This window comes from Hyperolius riggenbachi, chromosome 1 (genome assembly GCF_040937935.1).
Source record: "Hyperolius riggenbachi isolate aHypRig1 chromosome 1, aHypRig1.pri, whole genome shotgun sequence".
Lineage (NCBI taxonomy): Eukaryota > Metazoa > Chordata > Amphibia > Anura > Hyperoliidae > Hyperolius > Hyperolius riggenbachi.
This window is the reverse complement of record NC_090646.1, coordinates 328,485,688-328,509,340: the sequence shown is the minus strand read 5'-3', so window position 1 is coordinate 328,509,340 and position 23,653 is coordinate 328,485,688. Positions and strand designations below refer to the sequence as shown.

The following is a 23,653-nucleotide window of genomic DNA, read 5'->3' as shown; positions in this document are numbered from 1 at the left end:
ATAAGCAATTCACATTTTCTCCTGAGTTTTCTCCTAGGAGATTATTTTTCAACTTTACAATATACAAAATACCAAAAAGTAAATAAAAAAATATTTCAAAATATTTTTTTTAATTGTCTTACTTTCCAGCAGTTTCAAAGGCATTTTATTCACAAGTTGTTAAAATATAGGAGATATATATTCATCTTCTCTTTAAAATAACTTGTTACCAAATGAAAAAGCACCAAAAAGTAAGTGAAAAAATCCTAGAGAAATTATTTTGACTATTTTCTTGCTTGCTGTTGATTTAAAAGGTATTTAATTAAAAAGTTGTGAAAATATCACCTAGGAGAAAAGTCAGGAGAAAAGGTTAATTTCATATGGGCCTCTGGGCGCGATCCAATTCACTTTTTCTCCTATGTTTTCTCCTAGGTAATATTTTTACACTTTATCAATAAAAACTCTTACCTGTCTGGACGTTATTTCATGGTCTCCTATGCCAATACCAACTCCTTTCCGCGCCCACTGTCTGTGGAAGTACCACAAGGGTCCGTCCTTGGACCCCTCCTCTTTTTCATTTACACCCATGGCCTGGGACAGATAATAAGCTCTTTTGGGTTTCAATATCACCTCTATGCTGATGAAACACCCAAATTTATTGTTCTGCCCCAGACCTCTCCTCACTACTATCAAAAGTCCCTGAATGTCTATCCGCTGTATCTACATTTATGTCATCCCGCTTCCTTAAACTCATTATGAGCAAAACGGAGATTGTGATATTTCCACCTTCGCTCTCTGTTTCACCTCCCATTGTCACAATCAATGTAGATAACACCCCAATAGCATCAACCCCCAAAGCTCGTTGCCTAGGGGTAACACTGGACTCTGAGCTCTCCTTTAAACCACATATTAACACTTTAACGACCTCCTGCTACTTCCACCTCAAAAACATTTCCAGAATCCGTCCCTTCCTTTCACAAGAAGCAACTAAAATGCTTGTGCATGCCCTAATCATCTCCCGTCTTGACTACTGCAACACCCTACTCTGTGGTCTACCAAAAAGCAGACTGGCACCTCTCCAATCCCTACTAAACTCTGCGGCCCGTCTCATCCACCTCTCTTCTAGATCCTCTGAGGCAGCCCCTCTCTGCCAATCCCTCCATTGGCTACCAGTTGCCCAAAGGATCCAGTTTAAACTTCTCACACTTCCATACAAAGCTCTACACAAGCTATCGCCTCTATACATTTCCTCTTTAATCTCCAGATACCTCCCCGCCCGGACCCTCCGTTCCTCACAGGAGACCCTTTTGTCCTCCAGCCTAGTCACCTCCTCTCACTCTCGCATCCAAGACTTCTCACGGGCTATCCCTTTCCTTTGGAACGCTCTCCCTCAGCCGGTTCGTCATGCCACGAGTCTGGAAACCTTCAAACGTACTCTGAAAACACACCTGTTCAGACAAGCCTATAATTTGCTATAGGCAGCACTGAAGGCACACTGGCTCACCCACTAATCCTTGTGTTTCCTTCCCTTTTGTTTCCTCCCCACTACCCTCTAGATTGTAAGCTCGCAAGGGCAGGGACCTCCTCCTAGTGTTTCTCATACTGCTGTAATTTTAACATATGTACATGTACCAACTACACATCAACTATGTATGTATTTGTATTTTTAATTCTATTCAATATCATGACTGTACAGTGTCTTGTATTTCTTATGTATATTTGTTCCCCATTATTTGTTTGTACTATGTACAGCGCTATGGAAGATGTTGGCGCTATATAAATAATAATAAAAAAATAATAATAATAAAATGCCTTTTTAAAGAGACTGTAATACTTCCCCCCTTTCCCTGGGGATACTTGCCTCGGGAGGGGGAAGCCTCTGGATCCTAATAAGGCTTCCACCATCCTCCTAAGCCTCAGGGATCCAGCACTGGCAGCCCCGAAGTACAGCTAACAAGCTTGTCAGCTGTAGCGCAAGCGTGCCTGTAATAATTACTTCCTTTTACAAAGGGCTCTGGCGGAAACAGCCTGATGGGTCCGCTCTACTGCACAGGCAACTTGAACAGACCTGATCAGGCTTTTTTTTTTTACCGATTCTCTTTAACCACTTGCCGACCGCCCACTGCACATTGGCGGCGGCAAAGTGGCAGCCCCAGGACCACGAGCCCCTGGGACTCTTCCGGACCGGGGATCGCATCCGCCAGCATTAGGCTCCGCCCACCCGCAATGACATCCCAGCGGCCATACAGAAGCGCTGGCGGGATGTTAACCCCGATCTGCCGCATACAAAGCGTATAATACGCTTTGTATTGTATACAAAGCGTATTATACAGGCTGCCTCCTGCCCTGCTGGTCCCAGTGTCCGAGGGACCACCAGGGCAGGCTGCAGCCACCCTAGTTTGCACCCAAACACACTGATCTGCCCCCCTGCCCCCTGATCGCCCACAGCACCCCTCAGACCCCCCCCTGCCCACCCTCCAGACCCCTGTTTGCACCCAATCACCCCCCTAATCACCCATCAGCCACTCCCTGTCACTATTTGTCAACGCTATTTTTTTTTTAGTCCCTTAACTGCCCCCTGGGGACTCCTGATCACCCCCCACCCCTCAGATTCTCCCCAGACCCCCCCCTCCTGTGTACTGTATGCATCTATCCCCCCTGATCACCTGTCAATCACCCGTCAATCACCCCCTGTCACTGCCACTCATCAATCAGCCCCTAACCTGCCCCTTGCGGGCAATCTGATCACCCACCCCCACCATTAGATCGCCTGCAAGTGCACTGTTTACATCTGTTCTCTCCTCTAAACGCCCACTAATTACCCATCAATCACCCCCTATCACCACCTGTCACTGTTACCCATCATATTAGACCCTAATCTGCACCTTGCGGGCACCCAATCACCCGCCCACACGCTCAGATTGCCCTCAGACCCCCCCTTATCAATTCGCCAGTGCATTATTTACATCTGTTCTTCCCTGTAATAACCCACTGATCACCTGTCAATCACCTATCAATCACCCCCTGTCACTGCCACCCATCAATCACCCCCTGTCACTGCCACCCTGTCACTGTTTACATCTGTTCTCTCCTCTAAACACCCACTAATTACCCATCAATCACCTCGTCACCACCTGTCACTGCTACCCATCAGATTAGACCCCTATCTGCCCCTAGGGCACCCAATCACCCGCCCACACCCTCAGAACGCCCTCAGACCCCAGCCCTGATCACCTCGCCAGTGCATTGCTTGCATCTATTCCCCCCACTAATCACACCTTGAGACACCCATCAATCACCTCCTGTCACCCCCTAGCACACCTACCCATCAAATCAGGCCCTAATTTTCCCCGTGTGGCCTCCTGATCACTCGGCCAAACCCTCAGATCCCCCTCAGACCCCCTTCCGATCACCTCCCCAGTGCATTGATTGCATCTATTTTCCCCTCTAACCACCCCCTGAGACACCCATCAATCACCTCCTGTCACCCCCCTAGCACTCCTATCCATCAGATCAGGCCCAATACAACCTGTCATGTAAGAGGCCACCCTGCTTATGACCAGTTCCAAAAAATCTGCCCCCTCATAGACCACCTGCCATCAAAATTTTCAGATGCTTATACCCCTGAACAGTCATTTTGAGACATTTGGTTTCCAGACTACTCAAGGTTTTGGGCCCATAAAATGCCAGGGCAGTATAGGAACTCCACAAGTGACCCCTTTTTAGAAAAAAGACACCCCAAGGTATTCTGTTAGGTGTATGAAGAGTTCATAGAAGATTTTATTTTTTGTCAAAAGTTAGCGGAAATTCATTTTTATTGTTTTTTCACAAAGTTTCATTTTTCACTAACTTGTGACAAAAAATAAAATCTTCTATGAACTCACCATACACCTAACGGAATACCTTGGGGTGTCTTCTTTCTAAAATGGGGTCACTTGTAGTGTTCCTATACTGCCCTGGCATTTTAGGGGCCCTAAACCGTGAGGAGTAGTCTAGAAAACAAATGCCTCAAAATGACCTGTGAATAGGACGTTGGGCCCCTTAGCGCACCTAGGCTGCAAAAAAGTGTCACACATGTCGTATCGCCGTACTCAGGAGAAGTAGTATAATGTGTTTTGGGGTATATTTTTACACATACCCATGCTGGGTGGGAGAAATCTCTCTGTAAATGGACAATTGTGTGTAAAAAAAATCTAAAATTTGTCATTTACAGAGATATTTCTCCCACTCAGCATGGGTATGTGTAAAAATACACCCCAAAACACATTATACTACTTCTTCTGAGCACGGCAGTACCACATGTGTGGCACTTTTTTGCAGCCTAACTGCGCTAAGGGTCCCAAAGTTCAATGAGTACCTTTAGGATTTCACAGGTCATTTTGCGCCATTTGGTTTCAAGACTACTCCTCACGGGCCCCTTAAATGCCAGGGCAATATAGGAACCCACAAATGACCCCATTTTAGAAAGAAGACACCCCAAGGTATTCTGTTAGGAGTATGGTGAGTTCATAGAAGATTTTATTTTTTGTGACAAGTTAGCGGAAAATGACACTTTGTGAAAAAAAACAATTAAAATCAATTTCCGCTTACTTGTGACAAAAAAATAAAATCTTCTATGAACTCACCATACTCCTAATGGAATACCTTGGGGTGTCTTCTTTCTTAAATGGGGTCATTTGTGGGGTTCCCATACTGCCCTGGCATTTTAGGGGCCCAAAACCGTGAGGAGTAGTCTTGAAACCAAATGTCGCAAAATGACCTGTGAAATCCTAAAGGTATTCATTGGACTTTGGGCCCCTTAGCGCAGTTAGGGTGCAAAAAAGTGCCACACATGTGGTATCGCCGTACTCAGGAGAAGTAGTATAATATGTTTTGGGGTGTATTTTTACACATACCCATGCTGAGTGGGAGAAATATCTCTGTAAATGGACAATTTTGTGTAAAAAAAAATCAAAAAATTGTCATTTACAGAGATATTTCCCCCACCCAGCATGGGCATGTGTAAAAATACACCACAAAATACATTATACTACTTCTCCTGAGTACGGCAATACCACATGTGTGGCACTTTTTTGCAGCCTAACTGCGCTAAGGGGCCCAAAGTCCAATGAGCACCTTTAGGCTTTACAGGGTTGCTTACAATTTAGCACCCCCCCAAAATGCCAGGACAGTAAACACACCCCACAAATAACCCCATTTTGGAAAGTAGACACTTCAAGGTATTCAGAGAGGAGCATAGTGGGTCCGTGGCAGATTTCATTTTTTTTTGTCGCAAGTTAGAAGAAATGGAAATTTTTTTTTTATTTTTTTTTGTGTCATTTTCCGCTAACTTGTGACAAAAAATAAAATCTTCTATGAACTCACCATGCCTCTCAGTGAATACTTTGGGATGTCTTCTTTCCAAAATGGGGTCATTTGGGGGGTATTTATAACATCCTGGAATTTTAGCACCTCATGAAACATGACAGGTGGTCAGAAAAGTCAGAGATGATTCAAAATGGGAAAATTCACTTTTGGCACCATAGTTTGTAAACGCTATAACTTTTACCCAAACCAATAAATATAGGCTGAATTTGTTTGTTTTTTATCAAAAACATGTATGTCCACATTTTACGTGCTGCATGTATACAGAAATTTTACTTTATTTGAAAAATGTCAGCACAGAAAGTAAAAATAATCATTTTTTGGACAAAACTCCTCTTTTTTGATGAATATAATAAAAAGTAGAAATCACAGCAGCAATCAAATAGCACCAAAAGAAAGCTGTATTGGTGACAAGAAAAGGAGGTAAAATTCATTTAGATGGTAGGTTGTATGACCGAGCAATAAACCGTTAAAGCTGCAGTGGTCTGAATGGAAAAAAAGGCTCTGGTCCTTAAGGGGTTTTATGACTGCAGTCCTTAAAGGGGCACTATGGCGAAAAATTGTAAAATTTAAAATCTGTGCAAACATATACAAATAAGAAGTACATTTTTTCCAGAGTAAAATGAGCCATAAATTACTTTTCTCCTATGTTGCTGTCACTTACAGTAGGCAGTAGAAATCTGACAGAAGCGACAGGTTTTGGACTAGTCCATCTCTTCATAGGGGATTCTCAGGGATTTATTTATTTTCAAACGCACTTAGTGAATAGCAGTTGCTCTGTCCAACTGCCAAAAAACTGTGTAGTGAGCAGGGAAGCTGGCCGGCATCATTGTTAAATATTTTTAGGGAATATCATCATAAAGAATAAAAGCCTTGTTGAGAATCCCCTATGAAGAGATGGACTAGTCCAAAACCTGTCGCTTCTGTCAGATTTCTACTACCTGCTGTAGGTGACAGCAACATAGGAGAAAAGTAATTTATGGCTCATTTTACTCTGGAGAAAACGTACTTTTTATTTGTCTATGTTTGCACATATTTTAAATTTTAAACTTTTTCGCCATAGTGCCCCTTTAAGTGGTTAAAGTGGAACTTCAGCCTAAACAAACATACTGTCATCAAGTTACAATAGTTATGTTAATTAAAATAGATAGGTAATATAATCTCTTACCCACCCTGTTTTAAAAGAACAGGCAAATGTTTGTGATTCATGGGGGCTGATCATCTTTGTCATGGGGGCAGCCATCTTTTTGGTTGAAAGGAGGTGACAAGAAGCAGGAGACACAGTTCCAACTGTCCTGTGTCCTGATAACCCCTCCCAGCTGCACGCGCTAGGCTTCAAATGTCAAATTCAAAATGTAAAAAAAAAAAAATAATGCACCAAAACAGCAGAACGAGAACAACAAAATCAGAAATCCCATCATGCTTTGCACAGCATCAGGGGAAAAAAGCCCGGGCAGTTTTCTTATTTGCAGCTAAAAATGAGGCTTGTATAAGAGAAACAAAGTTCTGATGCTGTGAAACTGTTAAAGAAACACCAGGCCTTTTCAGTGCTGCTGAGTCGATTTTTAGTCCGGAGGTTCACTTTAAGTCAGAAAATACAAATTTTGACAGTTCTTTTTCACCTACTTTTTGGTACTTTTTCAATTGCAGATTGCTGAGAAGTTATTTTAACCAGTTCCCGACACGCTACCGCATTAAAACGTCCTGTTGGAGCCTCTTAACCTCCTGAGCGGTCTGGACGAGCTCAGCTCGTCCATCCCCGCCGGAGGCTGCCGCTCAGGCCCTGCTGGGCCGATTTTCCCCAAATAAAAAGGAGCACACGCAGCCGGCACTTTGCCAGCCGCGTGTGCTACCTGATCACGATCCGCCGCGTGCAGCGGCGAAAGAGGGTCCCCCCAGCCGCCCGAGCCCAGCGTAGCCGGAACAAACAGTTCCGGCCAGCGCTAAGGGCTGGATCGGAGGCGGCTGACGTCAGGACGTCGGCTGACGTCCATGACGTCACTCCGCTCGTCGAGGTAAGCAAAACAAGGAAGGCTGCTCATTGCGGCCTTCCTTGTTTATTCTGGTCGCCGGAGGCGATCAGAATTACGGATCCGGAGCGCCCTCTAGTGGGCTTTCATGCAGCCAACTTTCAGTTGGCTGCATGGAATAGTTTTTTTTTTATTTAAAAAAAAGCCTCCCGCAGCCGCCCTGGCGATCTTATTAGAACGCCAGGGAGGTTAATGGCTCCAGAATGGTTAAATGAGTTGCTCGCCCCGCCGCTGTGCACGCCTCCCCGACACTCGTACTGTTGGGATACTGAGATCCGCGATTGGGGAAGGGGAACAAACGTTTCCCTACCCAATCGCAATACCTGGAATCAATCAGGGGCCATATCCATTCATAATACAGGAAGTAGTAAGAGGATCGTTAAATGTCAAAAAAAGTGAACACACACACCTTACAATACCACAAAAAATTAATCCCTTCCACTTCCAAAAGCCCCACCCCCAAACACTTGTAAAAAAAAACTGTTTAAAAAATACATAAATAGTTGCCTTAGGGACTCAGCTTTTTTAATATGTATTTTATGAGGTTATATTCCTGTTATTTTACTACTTTAGGGCTTCTAATTATGGACCGGACACCTATAATTCCTAATAATATATTGTCGCCATACATTGTGATAGGGACATAATTTAAACTGTGTAATAACCGGAATAGATGGGCAAATAAAATCTGTGAGTTTTAATTATGGTAGCATGTTTTATTTTAACCACTTAACAACCGCCTAACGCCGATAGGCGGCGGCTGGTCGTAAGTGGTTTTACATGGAAACAGCCGCTCGTTCGAGCGGCCGTTCCATGTAAGTTCACGGAGGGTGTCTCTGTGAACAGCCTGCGAGCCTCCGATCGCGGCTCGCAGGCTAAATGTAAACACGCGGGGAAGAAATCACCGGTGTTTACGTCGCACGACGCTGCTGTAGGAGATGGGTAATCCCCGGCCTCTGGTTGGCCGGGGATCGCCGTATCAGAGGCGGTACAGGACGGATTACTGTCCTGCACCGCCCATGGGAAGGAGGGGAGGGAGGGAAAGAGAGGGAGGCCGAATAGCGATTCGGAGGGGGGCTTTGAGGAGCCCATCCGCTACAGCAAAATAGCCGGCGGCGATCAGACCCCCCCAGCAGGGCATCCCCCTAGTGGGGAAAAAAGGGGGGAAGTCTGATCGCCCTGCCTGCAATGTGATCTGTGCTGTGGGCTGAAGAGCCCACGCAGCACAGATCACTCAAAATGAGCCTGGTCCTATAATGGCTAAAAACTGGGAAATAATGTTTTTTCATATTATTCCCGTTAAAATTAATTTAGAATTAATTCTTAGCAAAATATATTGCCCAAAGAAAGCCTAATTGGTGGCAAAAAACAAGATATAGATCTTTTTGTTGTGATAAATAGTAACAAAGTTATTGGTGAATAAAAGGGAAGAGCGCTGACAGGTGAAAATGTCTCTGGTCGGTTAGAATAAAAACCCCTTGGGGGTGAAGTGGCTAAACAGAAGATTAAAATTATCTTCTAGGAGAAAAATTTAATTGGATCAGGACCTCTGTATCTTCTAGGGGGCAATGGATAGGTAAACTTTATAAGTGCAATTTTCCTTTTGAGTAGTTACCAGAACATTTTATCTGAATGTTGTGACATAATTTTTACAATGATAAGCTGGATTGTCGTCTTTTTTTTTTTAATATTTTTTACTTGAAACTGTGATTCTGAAGCAGTACTCCACTACATTACAAAATAACCTGTGTATTAACTGCCACACAATTTTTAAAATCATTCATATATTCTGTATTTTCAAAATAAATTGTCATCTATTCACTGTTGTATTTGGCTCTGGTACACACTTTCAATAATGATTGGCCAATCATTGACCAATTTTACTACCTCTATGTTGTATGAATATTTACATACACAATCTGCTCATAGTAATCAAAATATGTTGATCATTGACTGGCCAATCATAATTGAAAGTGTTTACCAGGCTTAGAAATGGCTGGTAAACACTGCATGCAGTTTCATGCAGCACACAACTGAATCCCTATAGCCGTGCTCGCATCAGTACAAGTGCCAGCTAAGTGGAAACTGGCCCTAACACTCGCAAAGCATTGTTCAAGTCAGAGTACAAAGCCAGGATAGAATCTTTATTTTATGTGAACTGATTACAACCAAGAAAACACATTCAAAAGTTGGGTTCAATAATATGAAATGGGAATTTCTTGGGGAATATTTCTAATTAATTCACCATGCTGTGGTGATATTTCATGTAGCATTTCTAATACCTACTGTTCCTCTGCAGTGTCTCACACAGACCTAAATGATTGAAACTGCTCTCCCTGCAGAGAGAAATACCGATACAAAAATTTTAATTTGGAGTAGATTTGTCCACAAACAGTTGACTGTCACCATGACAGCAGGGAAGCATAAATTAGCATGTCCCAAATATATCTGATTGCAGACTGAACTGAAAAGACCACATATACCTGCAGATAAGCATTTCCCCGAATACGCCAAGCCCTCACTTAGGGCCAAAAAAATAGCAAAAAAACCTATGACCCACCCCCCATTGGCCAACCCCACAATGCGCCACTGTCAGCCCCCTATACAGAGCAAACATTGAGCATGCCAATGTGTGCAGAGTGTGCTGTGGAGTGTGTTTCAGTGTTTATAGCTAACTGTCCTTGCTGTGGCTTGCATCCTCTAGTGTTCTTGGCAGCATGGCAGCCACTAGAGCTCCAGCCTGTCGAATGACTGCAGTAAGCCTAGAGCTCTAGTGGCCAGTTCGGAAAACTTTCACTAGTGCAGGGTTTCCCAACCCTGTCCTCAAAATACCACCAACAGTTAATGTTTTGCAGAAAACCACAAATATTCATAGGTGAGGTAATATAGTGTCTCAGTAGAGCTGATTAACTATCTCTGTGGATTTCAAAAAACATGAACTGTATGTGGTACTCGAGGACAGGGTTGGAAAGCCCAGCACAAACCGGAGCGAGGACAGGTAGCTATACATACTGAAGCATGTTCCACAGCACACTCTTGATACGGGAGTCCCTCACACATATCACCTGGGTATATCCCCAGGTATAGGCCGACATCCCACTTTACACCCAAAAGTTTGGTGTTAAAAAGTCGGCCTATCTGCGGTGATATACAGTAAATTGGTTTTAATGCAATATGAAATGTAATTTTTCATTGACAGCAGATACACTGTAAGGTTACAACTGAAGCTTGGAAAAAGAAAGTGGACACTAAGGCCCGGTTCACACTTGCGGTGGCCCTCCGGAATCGCCGTGCCGGAGCCGCACCGCCTGCAGAACGGACGGAACGGACGCACGGCATAGCAATTAAAGCCTATGCGTCCGTTCACATGGGTCCGTTCTGCAGAACCGGAGCCGGACCGGATCCGGGCCGGATCCGGACTCCGGCCTCCGTTCCAACATGCGCTATTTTTTCATCCGGCCCCTCCAGCAGCCGTATCCGGGGCGGAGCCGGACTGCACCATCCGGCCAATACAAACAAATGGGAACCGGAGGCCGCACAACACACTGGCTGAGAAATCCGGATCTTCTACCCCACTTCCTATGCGGATTTTTGCGGCGATATTGGCTGGGGACACATGGGCAAGCATTTTGGAGTGGAGCAGCACGAGCTGGAGGTGTTGGCAGGATGTTGGCAGCATGTCGGAGGTGGAGGTGAGTGCTAAACAGCAGAGGGCCTGATTCCACAGGTCCCCCTTCTGCTGACCTCCCAGACCCCAACATTTTTTTTTTTTTTTACGTATATTTTGCCAAACGGATCCGGATCGCATCCTGATTACCACCTGATGCAACCTGACCGGATCCGGATCGGATCCGGATCAGAACCGTACGGTTCCGAGCCGGATCCGGTCCGGATCCGGTCAGGTCATCCGGTCCGTTTGGCAAACAACCGCTAATGTGAACCGGGCCCTAAACAGCTAAAAGAAAGTCATGTCAGTAACAGGCTGAAATACAATTGGATGAGATTACAGGTAGACATATCAAGCGCCAGGTTTTTGGAAACCTATTTAATATCCTATTTATGAAACCAGACTGTGACTGAATATTCAGAGGAGACAGTGTGCGAGACTACTGTAAGTTTGTGCTGAAAACCTCATAAGAGGGGGCTGTAAATGTTCAATATACTCAGATTTTTAGACAAAAATCCTACAATTCTAAAACAGCATTCAAATTTACAGTTCATGAAAAATGTATTGCTTACTGATTTTTTAAAGGACCTATAGACAAACAGCTATGTACATAACTAAAATACAGAGCCTGAATTAGGCAATTTTGCTGAAGGCGGTGAATTCACCACCTGTCATCCTTAACCCTGCATTGGCCGTGCCTTGGTAGCACTTGGCACGAGCATTTGAAAGTCAGCCCCCCTATGGCGTTACAAAATGAGCATGGCAGTAGATGTCCTCAAATGTGACTTTTTTTTAAATCACCAGGTAATACCATTGCGTGTCAAACAATAATATGCGTGAAGTTACAAATGCTGCCATTCGAAAGCAATGAAGTTGCAGTCGGAAGGTACTTGTGGCCCACAGATGGGAGGCTGAACTGCTTGACAAGTATGCAGTCCAACCTACCGTGGATAACTCAGCCAAAAACCATATGCAGTGGTTTTTCAGCATAAGGTCTCATTAACATTATGAAATGCAGATGGCTGTGTGTTTGGAGTGCAACACACACAATTGTACACCATCATTTTTTCTGTCTGTTGCACTGCTGATCCCATTCACTACAGTGAATGGGGTCAGCATTGCGTTTTGACCAAAAATGCGCATAAGTAAGAATGTTAGAAAGTGCAGCCTATGCACTTCTGATGTTCTTGCCTGTCGCACACTGCCTGCAATGCTGAAATTCATTCCTGATTGTCACCCAAAATGATTCTTAAAGATTTTTTCGGTGGACAGTTCTGGAAGAGATGTTATAAAATAGGTTAAGGCTGGAGACATACCGCAGGGTGCTTTTTGGATTATTTTGGTTTTAAAATCATGATCGTGGCTATTTTGCCACTATTATGCCACAATTATAATGCAAGTCAATGGGAGCGATTTAAAAAAAAATGAAAATGATATGAAAAGCAATCTATGTTGTGTCTCCAGCCTAAAAATAAGTAGAAGTGGTAGTTTTTAAGAAGCAGGAAATCTGTGCACCCACAGTGCCGCCTGTGCAGGTTTCTTTTCGGTGTATTGGCGGTGGGGTTAAGGTTAGTCGGGGGGGGGGTGCTAAGGTTAATGGGGGGGGGGGTTAAGGTTAGACATGGGAAGGCGGTTAAGGTTAGCAGTGGGGAGGGGGGCTTGTAAAGGCTAACTGTCAAGGGGTTGTTAAGGTTAGCCATGTTGGGTGGAGGTTGAGGTTAGACATCAGTGGATGGAGTTCAGTGTGACAATAGGATTACGTTTAGCTGTAGTAAAATATTGGTATTTATTACCAATATTTTACTATTTTCAATTGCACTTCTGGAAGCCCACATTTCCAGGTGCTGTTTTTTTCTGATCGCAATTTATGACCCAATTCAAAGTTCAGTCAGGAAGAATGTATGCAATCTATTCAATTATACCACTTGAAGTACTGAAGCATCAATAAACACTGGTGTATTGCCCAAATATTGATGCATGCATCTGTTTCTAGCTGTTCTTCCATCATCGGTAAGGCCCCTTGCAGACTTGCACGCTGCGTCGCTTCACAGTATGCTACCCTGCCAGAAGGTGATGCGACACGGTGTGTGGGAAGTATCCAAATCGCTGCAATGCCGCAATGAGGTAAAAAAAAAGGCTGCAGTACATTACTGCATGATCCGTGTCTACAGCATGGATTATGCAGCATGCAAGTCAATGGGCAATGCAGCAAGTGTGCACGACAAGAGCGCGGACAGATGGGAATCCCAGTGACATACTTCCTGACCTGCAGGGAGTATGTCACTAATTGCACCACATCGCACAGCAATTAGGTGTGCAACCGGTCTAAAAGACAGCAAACAATGCTAAACAGAGTGTGCTGCTGTTACCACATCACACCTCAACTGCTGGAAAGGCTGACAGATAACAATATGGTTTGGCCAAATTACCACCTTTCTTTCTTTTCCTTTCATTTTATGTCCAAATCTATTCGGTGCTACAGGGTACCAAATTATGGAAAACCAGAACCACTGGGATGGTACATGACATAAATTCTATAAAATGAAGTGATCTGAAACAAAGACATTTCACTTACTCAGCTTTAGATCTCTGTGGATAATGCCATGTTGATGCAAAAATTGTACCCCAAGCAGTATTTGCTTCATGTAGTATCGCACTTCAGGTTCTGTCAGCAGTTTTCGAGCTCTCAAGATATGTGCAAGAGACTGAAAGAAATGACACAGGAGCATGACAGTCAATGTAAGGTACAGGGTTTTTCTCTTTAGTGATTCTTGTAAGGGCCAAGAATACCCCGGTGAGAAGTAGGCAAAGACCGGGAGCCCAATGGTGCTGTATCGTCAGGTATAGGAGGATAAACTTATAGAGATATATACTCACAAAGGTGGGTTGCAGTACCTGCAACCACCGTATAGGCCTGCAGGGAATTAACCGTCCCTGCTCGGTACTTAAGGTCCTGCTGGATACTGGATGGTCGCTCTCCTGTAGTATGATAGACTTTCCAGAAAAACTGCAAAGCTATTAAAATACACATAAAAATTATATAATAAAAACAGAGGTAATTGCTTACTTCTCCAGAAGATATAGACACCAGTTCAACTGGAAAAAAGTTGTTAATCAAAAAGCAATCTGACAACGCGTTTCACTGGTCATGGCACCTACACTCTATCCCCTATGCTATCAAGGCATTTTGTATTGACCTGAGGAAGCAGGCCATGACCCGTGAAATGCATTGTCAGATTGCTTTTTGACTAAAAACTTTTTTCCAGTTGAACTGGTGTCTATATCTTCTGGAAAGACAAGCGATTACCTCTCTTTTTATTATATAATTTTTTATTTGTATTTTCAAATACTAAAACAGAACACACATTGGGCACCTCCATCCTACCCATAAACAATGTAAGGACATGGCCAGGGTCAAGGGAATTCAAATAATTTGGCAATGTGCACCATACTTTAAGGGTTCAAACTAGGGGCATTTTTCGCCTTTTCTCAAGCGCAGGCGATTTTTAAGATTCCCACAAAACGCTTGTGCAATGATTCCCTATGAGAGAGTTCACAGCTGAGCGGTTCGTTTCCGATCCACTCAGCAAAGCACTGCCTGTACCATTTTTGAGGGTTTTTTGCTATAATGGAAGGTAAAGGAAAAACGCAAAACGCTCGCAAAATCGCTTTGTGCAGCGATTGCGTTTGCTTTTTTAAGAATAAATACATAGTATTTATTATTTTCCAGGCCAAAGAGTTCACTTCCTGACTTACGTCAGGGAGTGAATTACAAAACCGCTCTGAAAAAGCGCTTAGAAAAGGGCTTTTTACAAAAACGCAGCACGCAGTGGAGAGCTGGGAGGGGGAAAAACAGTGCACAAAAACGCAAAACGCTTGCGTTTGTGTTTTCGTTTTTAGGTGTGAATGGGGCCTAAATGTCGCACCCAAATGATTAAAGCCTGTGAATACTGTATTGCAGTAACTAAATACAGAAGTTAATTTGCCAAGAAAAGACTGGAGCATAAAACCCACAGGTCAGGTGTATAATGACACATTTCTTGTGGAAATTAGGCTACTCGCACACTGGGGTGTTAGGTTACACATCCTGGAAAAACTGGCCTGAAAAGCAATTGATGGGAAAAAGACACATTGGGCCCTATTCAATTCACTTTTTCAGCTAAGTTTTTTAAGGAAGGCTACAATTTTTCTACACCCAACATGAAGTGTTTATGGTTTGTTCTTGTGTTTTAACCTCCTTAGCAGTAATCCCGAGCCAGGCTTGGGGTGGAAATCCGCAGCTCAGAGCGGTAACCCCGAGCTGGATCCATGGAAGGTGTGTAATGTGCAGAGCTGCCACAGATCTATCTAGCAATATGATTTTAGGGTCTAAAAGCTTGTGAAAAAATTGCACCGTTTTCAGATACTAAAATCCAGAAATAATTTTAAGGGATGGACATATCTTTAGTTATTTCCTATTTATCTTGTGGTGGTACCTTTTTTTTTAAATTGTGGGAACTAACTTTTTCCCCATTTTTGTGTTCTGTAGTTCCCCAGAGAGCTAGTGTACTCTCATGAGGAAGCCATCTTAGAGGACTAAAGCTGCATTCACAGTGGGGCGTTGCGGAGCTGCGTTACAAAGTCTTATAACGCAACTTACTGCACTGCAATACTAATCCTATGGGACGTTCACAGTGCGATGTTAGCGTCGCTTTGTAATGTGTAACATTATGGTAACTCACTGCTTGCAGTGCGTTACCTCTAAATGCACACATGTTACCAGGTACAGGAAAGCATACTTTTCATTGTGTCTATGCTTTACTGCACCTACTGTATGTGATGGTAACGTAGCGTTAATGTGCGTTACCACCTTTTTTTTGCATTGAGTTGTAATGCTGCATTGTGACATTAGCATCACATTACACCGCAACGTCCCACTATGAATGCTGCCTGAATCATTTTTTTAACCTTTAAAATGAAATATTTTTGTTTTAATAATAAAAGAAAAAAATTTGCAAGGATGTTTCATAAACATATTCCTTAAAAAAAAAAAAAAAAAAAAAAAAAAAAGTAGATGAGTTAATTTAATGTTAAAAACCACTTGAGGTAGAATTAGCCAGGAGGCAGTCCTGCATTCATGAGCTCCTCCTCCCGGGCCACCCAACCTGCATAGCTGGTTAACGGGTTTAAAAAAAAATGTGGAGGGAGGCTTTTTTTTTTTCTTTACATAAAATTTAATAAAAATGTGTAAATATTACAAAATATATAGTATACAAAGTTGTTTATCCATGTTATTTAGATGTTTTGCTTTATAGACCATTTACCTGCAAAAAAAAGCATATCTATATAAATAGCACACAAAAAAATAGCGCCATAGTCAAATACTATCGGCACTTTAGCGGCGCTTGTCCTGTGCCATTTTTACCTGATCAAAAATAAAAGCATGTTTAAAAAGCAGTATCACCACTGCCTGGAGTGTAAAACACCAAAGAAATGACAGGGAGTCACTATGTGGAGTCATGATTTGCCTTTGTGAGCACCATACACGGCAAACCCTTTTTTTCCTTAGGGCCTGTTTCCACTACACGCAGATTGGATGCAGAAAAACTGACTCCAATGAATGCCTATGGGCCTGGTTTCCACTAAACACAATTTTTCTGATGCAGATTTTCCCTTAGGCATTGGAGTCAGTTTTTCTGCATCCATTATGCATCCAATCTGCGTGTAGTGGAAACAGATTAAGTCCACATTTTTCCCTGTAATAATAGAACATCGCCACCAACCACTGCAGCAATCAATCTAGTAAGAACGTGGATACATAAATCGTAATTGTTTTTGATATTTTAGTTAAAGGGTAGGATTGAATTACTAGTTAAATTATTACACACAAATGTATGCCTACATTAAGTTTCCCTTTCTGTATAATCTTAAAAATGTTAAGTATTATGTATGTTGGTCACTAATTACAGCATTGTAAGCACATAATGTATCCCCACCTTGTGTCTGCAGTATTCTAGTACCAGGTACATGTACTTTTGGTCTTGGAAATTGTGATACAATCTCACAATGTTTCTATGCTTCAGCTGTCTGTGCACCTCGACTTCTTTTTCAACCTGTAAACAAAGCGCAATGAAAAATGATGAGACTAGAAATGCACATCACCCAACCTTTTGAAATGGCAAGAGAGGCAAAGAACACAGCCTCCACAATGCTCCTTTTATGAAACCGTGAGTTTAGTAGCACACTAAAACCATGCGTTTACTAGCCTGTGCATGTAAAAATGCATGCGTCTTCTGCGTCTCCATTGAGATACATTGTGTGTTTTACATGCCTTTTTGAAACGTATGCAGCAAGTTGTGCACAATGTAAAACACATACATATATGCGTACAAGTGAAAAGCGTTAATTACTATTCCCCCTCCAGGTCCACGTGGATAGTGGGGAATGATGTCATTTGGCTTTTAGCTATTGCTGGAGGCCGAATTAGTGGTTTAATAGTTTTTGTCTTCTGATGGCGCCGAAGCTACTCACTGTGTGCCGCTATAGCCGTAATTCCTACTACGGTCTATGGTGGCGCCAGCTATGCCCAAATCTCCTGCGCTGGATTCAACGTGCTCGCATATATATGCGTTTTTACATGTGGCCCATAGACTTTCATTAGTGGTGAACTCTTTTTTTCTGCAACGCTAGCATCTCTGCCTAGTGTCTTCCTAGCCTAAAGAATTCATAAGCAAAGGTCAGTTCTTCATGCATCCATAGATGCCTGCAATAGTCATATGTACATGCAGTATCAATACGTCTAGTAGTTAAATGATACTCCTCTACGTAACATCTGAAAAAGGGACAGCTGGGGAGAAAAAGGGATGGAGAGGAATGGCTCTAAATGGGAACTTAACCTCCAAAAACATGCATATGTGAGCTCAAAACCAAAAAGAGTATACCAGCATTACACTGGTCACTACAGTCAAGAGCTTAGCATTCCTAGCAGTTAATCCTATATTATCCACTAAAAATTAAGTGATTATTATATAGTATTATTTGGCTGAATAATTTACTGACAGGTTTGTTTGCTTTTAAATCCACAGATTTCAACTACAGTAGTTTTCCAGAAAGTTATGATGCTACCACCAGCTGTTTTAATGCTGTAGATATTGAAATGATCTTCTTTGCCCTAAATTCTAGGATTGCAGAAATTTTACAGGCTCTACACAGTATTCCAGTGCCCATTTACGTCATGTGTCTTAGAAGAGAATTTGCGGCTGCACTGCGGGGATGACTTACGATGGCACTTTTGCTCACCATTGTGCTATGCAGAGGGCCTATTCATAATAGAAGTAGACTGCGGTTTTGGAGGTAATGGATGCAACCCTTGCTGTATCAGTGATTTACTTTGTTGCATGGTCTGGGGTTTCTGCATGACCTGCAGTATTTCCCAGAAACATTTGCTAACTTTATCAGGGTGTTCAATGTACTCCTGGACAGGGATGGGCTTTCGAGTAGTAACCTATTCGAATTCAAAATTCAAATGAAGTCTTAGACTTCCCAATATGTTCCCAATAGAGGAGATGAACAGGGGGACAGTTCAGAGGGGGAGTCAGAGAGGAGTAGGAAGAGACGAGTTCCTGAAAGAAGCAGGGGGAGCTCGTCGTCAGAAACTGCTGGTGGCAGTGTCCGGCGCCATGTATCGCCACCTATGGATAGCCAGCCCTTCAACATCAGCTGCTGATGCCACCATAGTGCTATCACCCCAGGGGGGCTCAGCGGTTTGGACATTTTTTAATGTGTCTGCCGTAGATCGGAGCAATGCCATCTGTTCTCTCTGCCTCCAAAAATTGAGCCGTGGAAAGGCCAACACCCACGTAGGGACAACTGCCTTACGAAGGCACATGGAGAAAAACTGCATGGCGAAGAGCACCAGAGAAAAAGCAGCACACAATAGAAAAGCCACCCTCCATCTCCTCCCCTTTCCTTCAGGTGCAGCATCTTCAGCCGTTTTCTCCCTTGCACCTTCACAGCCACCCTCCTCCACTCCGCCTCTGACCTTGAGCGGTTCCTGCTCCTCTGCCCACAGCAGCCAGGAGTCTGTGAAGGAAATCTTTGAGCAGAAGAAGCCAATTTCTGCCAGTCACCCCCTTGTCCGGCGTCTGACAGCTGGCTTGGCGGAACTGTTAGCTCGCCAGCTGTTACCATACCAGCTGGTGGACTCTGAGGCCTTCCGTAAATTTGTGGCCATTGGTACACCGCAGTGGCAGATACCAGGCCGCAATTATTTCTCTAAAAAGCGATACCCAAACTGTACCGTGAAGTTGAGAGGCAAGTGGTGTCATCTCTGGCACACAGTCAAGGGTCCACCTGACCACGGATACCTGGTCTGCCAAGCACAGTCAGGGCAGGTACATTACTTACACAGCCCATTGGGTCAACCTGGTGACCTATGGCAAGCAGGGAGCACGTGGCTGTGCAGCGGACCAACTTGTGACACCTCCACAGCTTGCAAGCAGGCCTCCTGCCACCTCCTCTCCTCCTGCTACATCCTCTTCGCTGTCGTCATCCTCCTCCTCCTTGGCTGAGTGGCAGTTCAACTCTACTGGTGCTGCGATCTCTTCTCCAGCTACACAGCCCCGGCTCCCTAGGGCCTATGCTGCATGCCAGGTACGACTGTGTCACGCCATCTTAGACATGTCTTGCCTCAAAGCGGAGAGTCCCACTGGAGCAGCTCTCCTGGCTGCTCTTAACAAACAGGTGGATCAGTGGCTGACCCCGCACCAGCTGGAGATCGGCAACGTGGTGTGTGACAACGGCAGCAATCTCATTTCCGCTTTAAATTTGGGAAAGCGGACACATGTACCCTACATGGCACATGTGCTGAATCTAGTCATTCAAAGATTTGTGTCAAAGTACCCAGGCTTAGAGGACGTCCTGAAGCAGGCCAGGAAGTTGAGTGGGCATTTCAGGCGGTCTTACACGGCCATGGCATGCTTTGCGGACGTTCAGCAGAGAAACAACTTGCCGGTGAGACGCTTGATATGCGATGGCCCGACTCGCTGGAATTCGACCCTGCTCATGTTCTCTCGCCTGCTAGACCAAGAGAAAGCCGTCACCCAGTACCTGTACAATTACAGTAGAAGGACACAGTCTGGGGAGATAGGGATGTTCTGGCCCAACAACTGGACACTGATGCGAAACACATGCAGGCTCATGTGGCCATTTGAGGAGGTGACCAACCTGGTGAGTCGCAGTGAAGGCACCATCAGCGACTTGATCCCGTACGCTTACTTCCTGGAGCGTGCCGTGCGTAGAGTGGTGGATCAAGCTGTGGAGGAGCGTGAACAGGAACAGTTACGGAAGGAAGCGTTGTGGGATAAATTCTCATCAGAACCAGGTGTTCAACACCTGCGGCAGCACAGAGGGGGGAGGAGGAAGAGTCGTGTGGGGAAGAGAAGTCAGACTCGGATGATGAGGAAGGTGTTTCTTTGGAGGAGGAGGAGGCGGCGGCAGAAGAACAACCGCAGCAGGTTTCACAGGGGGCTTGTGCTGCTAAACATTCCCGTGGTATTGTTTGTGGCTGGGGGGAGGAGGAGGACTTACCTGACGTCACTGATGAAGAGCAAGAGGAGATGGATAGTACGTCTGGATCCAACTTTGTGCAGATGGCGTCTTTCATGCTGTCCAGCCTGTTGAGGGACCCCTGTATAAAAAAACTCAAGGGGAATGACAATTACTGGGTGACCACGCTACCAGACCCTCGGTATAGGCACAAAGTGGCGGACATGTTACCAACTCACCTGAAGGCAGAAAGGATACAGCACTTTGAGAACAAGCTGGCAACTATGCTTTACAATGCGTTTAAGGATGATGTCACAGCACAACGCAATAAAGGTACCACTGCCAGTAATCCTTCTCCCATGTCCACGCAGGCAAGGACAGGACGCTCCAGCGATCTCATGGTGATGTCGGACATGCGGACATTCTTTAGTCAAACGCCTCGCCTTAGCCCTTCCGGATCCACCCTCCACCAACACCTGGACCGGCAGGTAGCCGACTACCTGGCCTTAAGTGTGGATGTAGACACTATGAGCAGCGATGAACCCTTGGACTACTGGGTGCACAGGCTTGACCTGTGGCCAGAGCTGTCCCAATTTGCCATCCAACTTCTGTCTTGCTCTGCCTCAAGCGTTCTGTCAGAAAGGACCTTCAGCTCAGCTGGGGGCATTGTCACTGAGAAGAGAAGTCGCCTAAGTCACAAAAGTGTTCAGTACCTCACCTTTTTTTCACCTTTATCAAAATAAATGAGGCATGGGCTACTGCCCGCCCCAAGACTAAGTCAGTCCCCACACACAGCATCTTTGCCTGCACGCCGTGTGACTGCCTGCCACAAGACTAAGTCGCTCCCCACACAGCACCTCTGCCCGCAGGCCGCTTGACTGCCTTCTCCGCCACCACCAACAGGGTCCAGTACTCCAGGTGCATTCCTGAATTTTTAAGGCCGCTGCTAGCAGCGGCTGCTATAATAATTTTTCTGGTGCGTGTACATGCCTGCCTAATTTTTCTGGTTGCACTGCAGCTGCAACAACAAAACAAAAGGCATGTACATCTGCCAATTCCCCTTCGTGATCATTACCTTGCCGTGGTGAAGGGGCTTGCGTATCACAATGAAGCAATAACCGACGGCTATATGAGTCTCGGGGGGCACATCCAAGATAATAAGGTCGTTGCTACATTGTGGACAGACCAAATTTGATCAGCTGGACAGTCACTGTTGTTCTATCATTGAGCTACCACAGCCCGGCGACCATATGGGCTTGAAAACCGCCACGGCCTGCACTCTCGCCATGGTGCGCACCAGTCCAGCACGGCCGTCACAACACAAACAGCTGTTTGCAGTGCGTTACACAGTGAGTTTGGTGTGTCAGTGTGAAGCAGTACTCTAATTACACTCCCTGATTGATGTATACACATGCAAGATGTTTTACAGCACTTTAGGCCTGCAATTTAGCAATAAATGGGATTTCTGCTCTTAAAACTCTGCTTTGCGTCAAATCCAGATTTTTCCCCAGGACTTTTGGTGTGTATCCCACTCTGCCATGCCCCCCTCCAGGTGTCAGACCCCTTGAAACATCTTTTCCATCACTCTTCTGGCCAGCATAAGTGATTCTAGTTTTCAAAGTTCACCTCCCCATTGAAGTCTATTGCGATCTCGAAAGTTTGCGCGAACCAAACTTTTGCGGAAGTTCGCGAACCCGGTTCGCGAACCTAAAATCGGAGGTTTGGGCCATCTCTGATCACCGGCTGTGGCAGCAGATTACTGAAGAATTCTGCCCTAACTGCAATTTGCATACCCATAAAAAAGGGATAATGTTCTGCATTGCCATCATGCTTGCTCCAGACAGAGCTGACACAGTTGTAAGCTATGTCCTACCCACCTTTGTCCTCCAGTGGGAGACAATGAACTTTGCTGTCTGACTGTAACATGGCATTCAATGAAATTCTGTGCAGGCAACTAGCTGTGCATGGCAAATGTGCTACCTACTTTGTTTCCATGTGAAAGGTTTCATGTCAGTACTAGAGTTGGGCCGAACGGTTCGCCGGCGAACGGGGTTCGCGCGAACTTAGGTGGTTCGCGTGCGGGTACCGCACGCGAACCTTTTGCGGAAGAAGTTCGGTTCGCCCCATAATGCACCTGAGGGTCAACTTTGACCCTCTACATCACAGTCAGCAGGCCCAGTGTAGCCAATTAGGCTACACTAGCCCCTGGAGCCCCACCCCCCCTTATATAAGGCAGGCAGCGGCGGCCATTACGGCCACTCGTGTGCCTGCATTAGTCAGAGTAGGGCGAGCTGCTGCAGACTGTCTCTCAGGGAAAGATTAGTTAGGCTTAACTTCTTCCTGGCTGCATACCTGTTCTGTTCAGTGAGCCCTCAGCCCACTGCATACCTGTACTGTGATCCTGCCACTGCATAGCTGTTCAGTGATCCTGCCACAGCATACCTGTTCTGTTCAGTGAGCCCTCAGCCCACTGCATACCTGTACTGTGATCCTGCCACTGCATAGCTGTTCAGTGATCCTGCCACAGCATACCTGTTCTGTTCAGTGAGCCCTCAGCCCACTGCATACCTGTACTGTGATCCTGCCACTGCATACCTGTTCAGTGATCCTGCCACAGCATACCTGTTCTGTTCAGTGAGCCCTCAGCCCACTGCATACCTGTACTGTGATCCTGCCACTGCATAGCTGTTCAGTGATCCTGCCACAGCATACCTGTTCTGTTCAGTGAGCCCCCAGCCCACTGCATACCTGTACTGTGATCCTGCCACTGCATACCTGTTCAGTGATCCTGCCACAGCATACCTGTTCTGTTCAGTGAGCCCTCAGCCCACTGCATACCTGTACTGTGATCCTGCCACTGCATACCTGTTCAGTGATCCTGCCACAGCATACCTGTTCTGTTCAGTGAGCCCTCAGCCCACTGCATACCTGTACTGTGATCCTGCCACTGCATAGCTGTTCAGTGATCCTGCCACAGCATACCTGTTCTGTTCAGTGAGCCCTCAGCCCACTGCATACCTGTACTGTGATCCTGCCACTGCATACCTGTTCAGTGATCCTGCCACAGCATACCTGTTCTGTTCAGTGA

General features: G+C 45.0%; 1 protein-coding gene across 4 annotated transcripts in view; it reads right to left on the bottom strand.

Annotated features, from left to right (window-relative positions):
• LOC137549155 (serine/threonine-protein kinase PLK2-like) overlaps positions 1-23,653 on the bottom strand; it is a 201,060-nt gene that overhangs the window by 102,561 nt on the left and 74,846 nt on the right. For all 4 annotated transcript variants that reach the window (XR_011026787.1, XM_068271186.1, XM_068271187.1 and 1 more), the window contains exons 4-5: positions 17,016-17,132; positions 13,616-13,745 (exon numbers count right to left, since the gene is read on the bottom strand). Coding sequence is in view for 3 of the 4 variants with exons in the window: in XM_068271186.1 (XP_068127287.1) it covers positions 13,616-13,745; positions 17,016-17,132 (247 nt within the window). In the remaining variant the exon portion in view is untranslated. The remainder of the gene's footprint in view (positions 1-13,615; positions 13,746-17,015; positions 17,133-23,653) is intronic.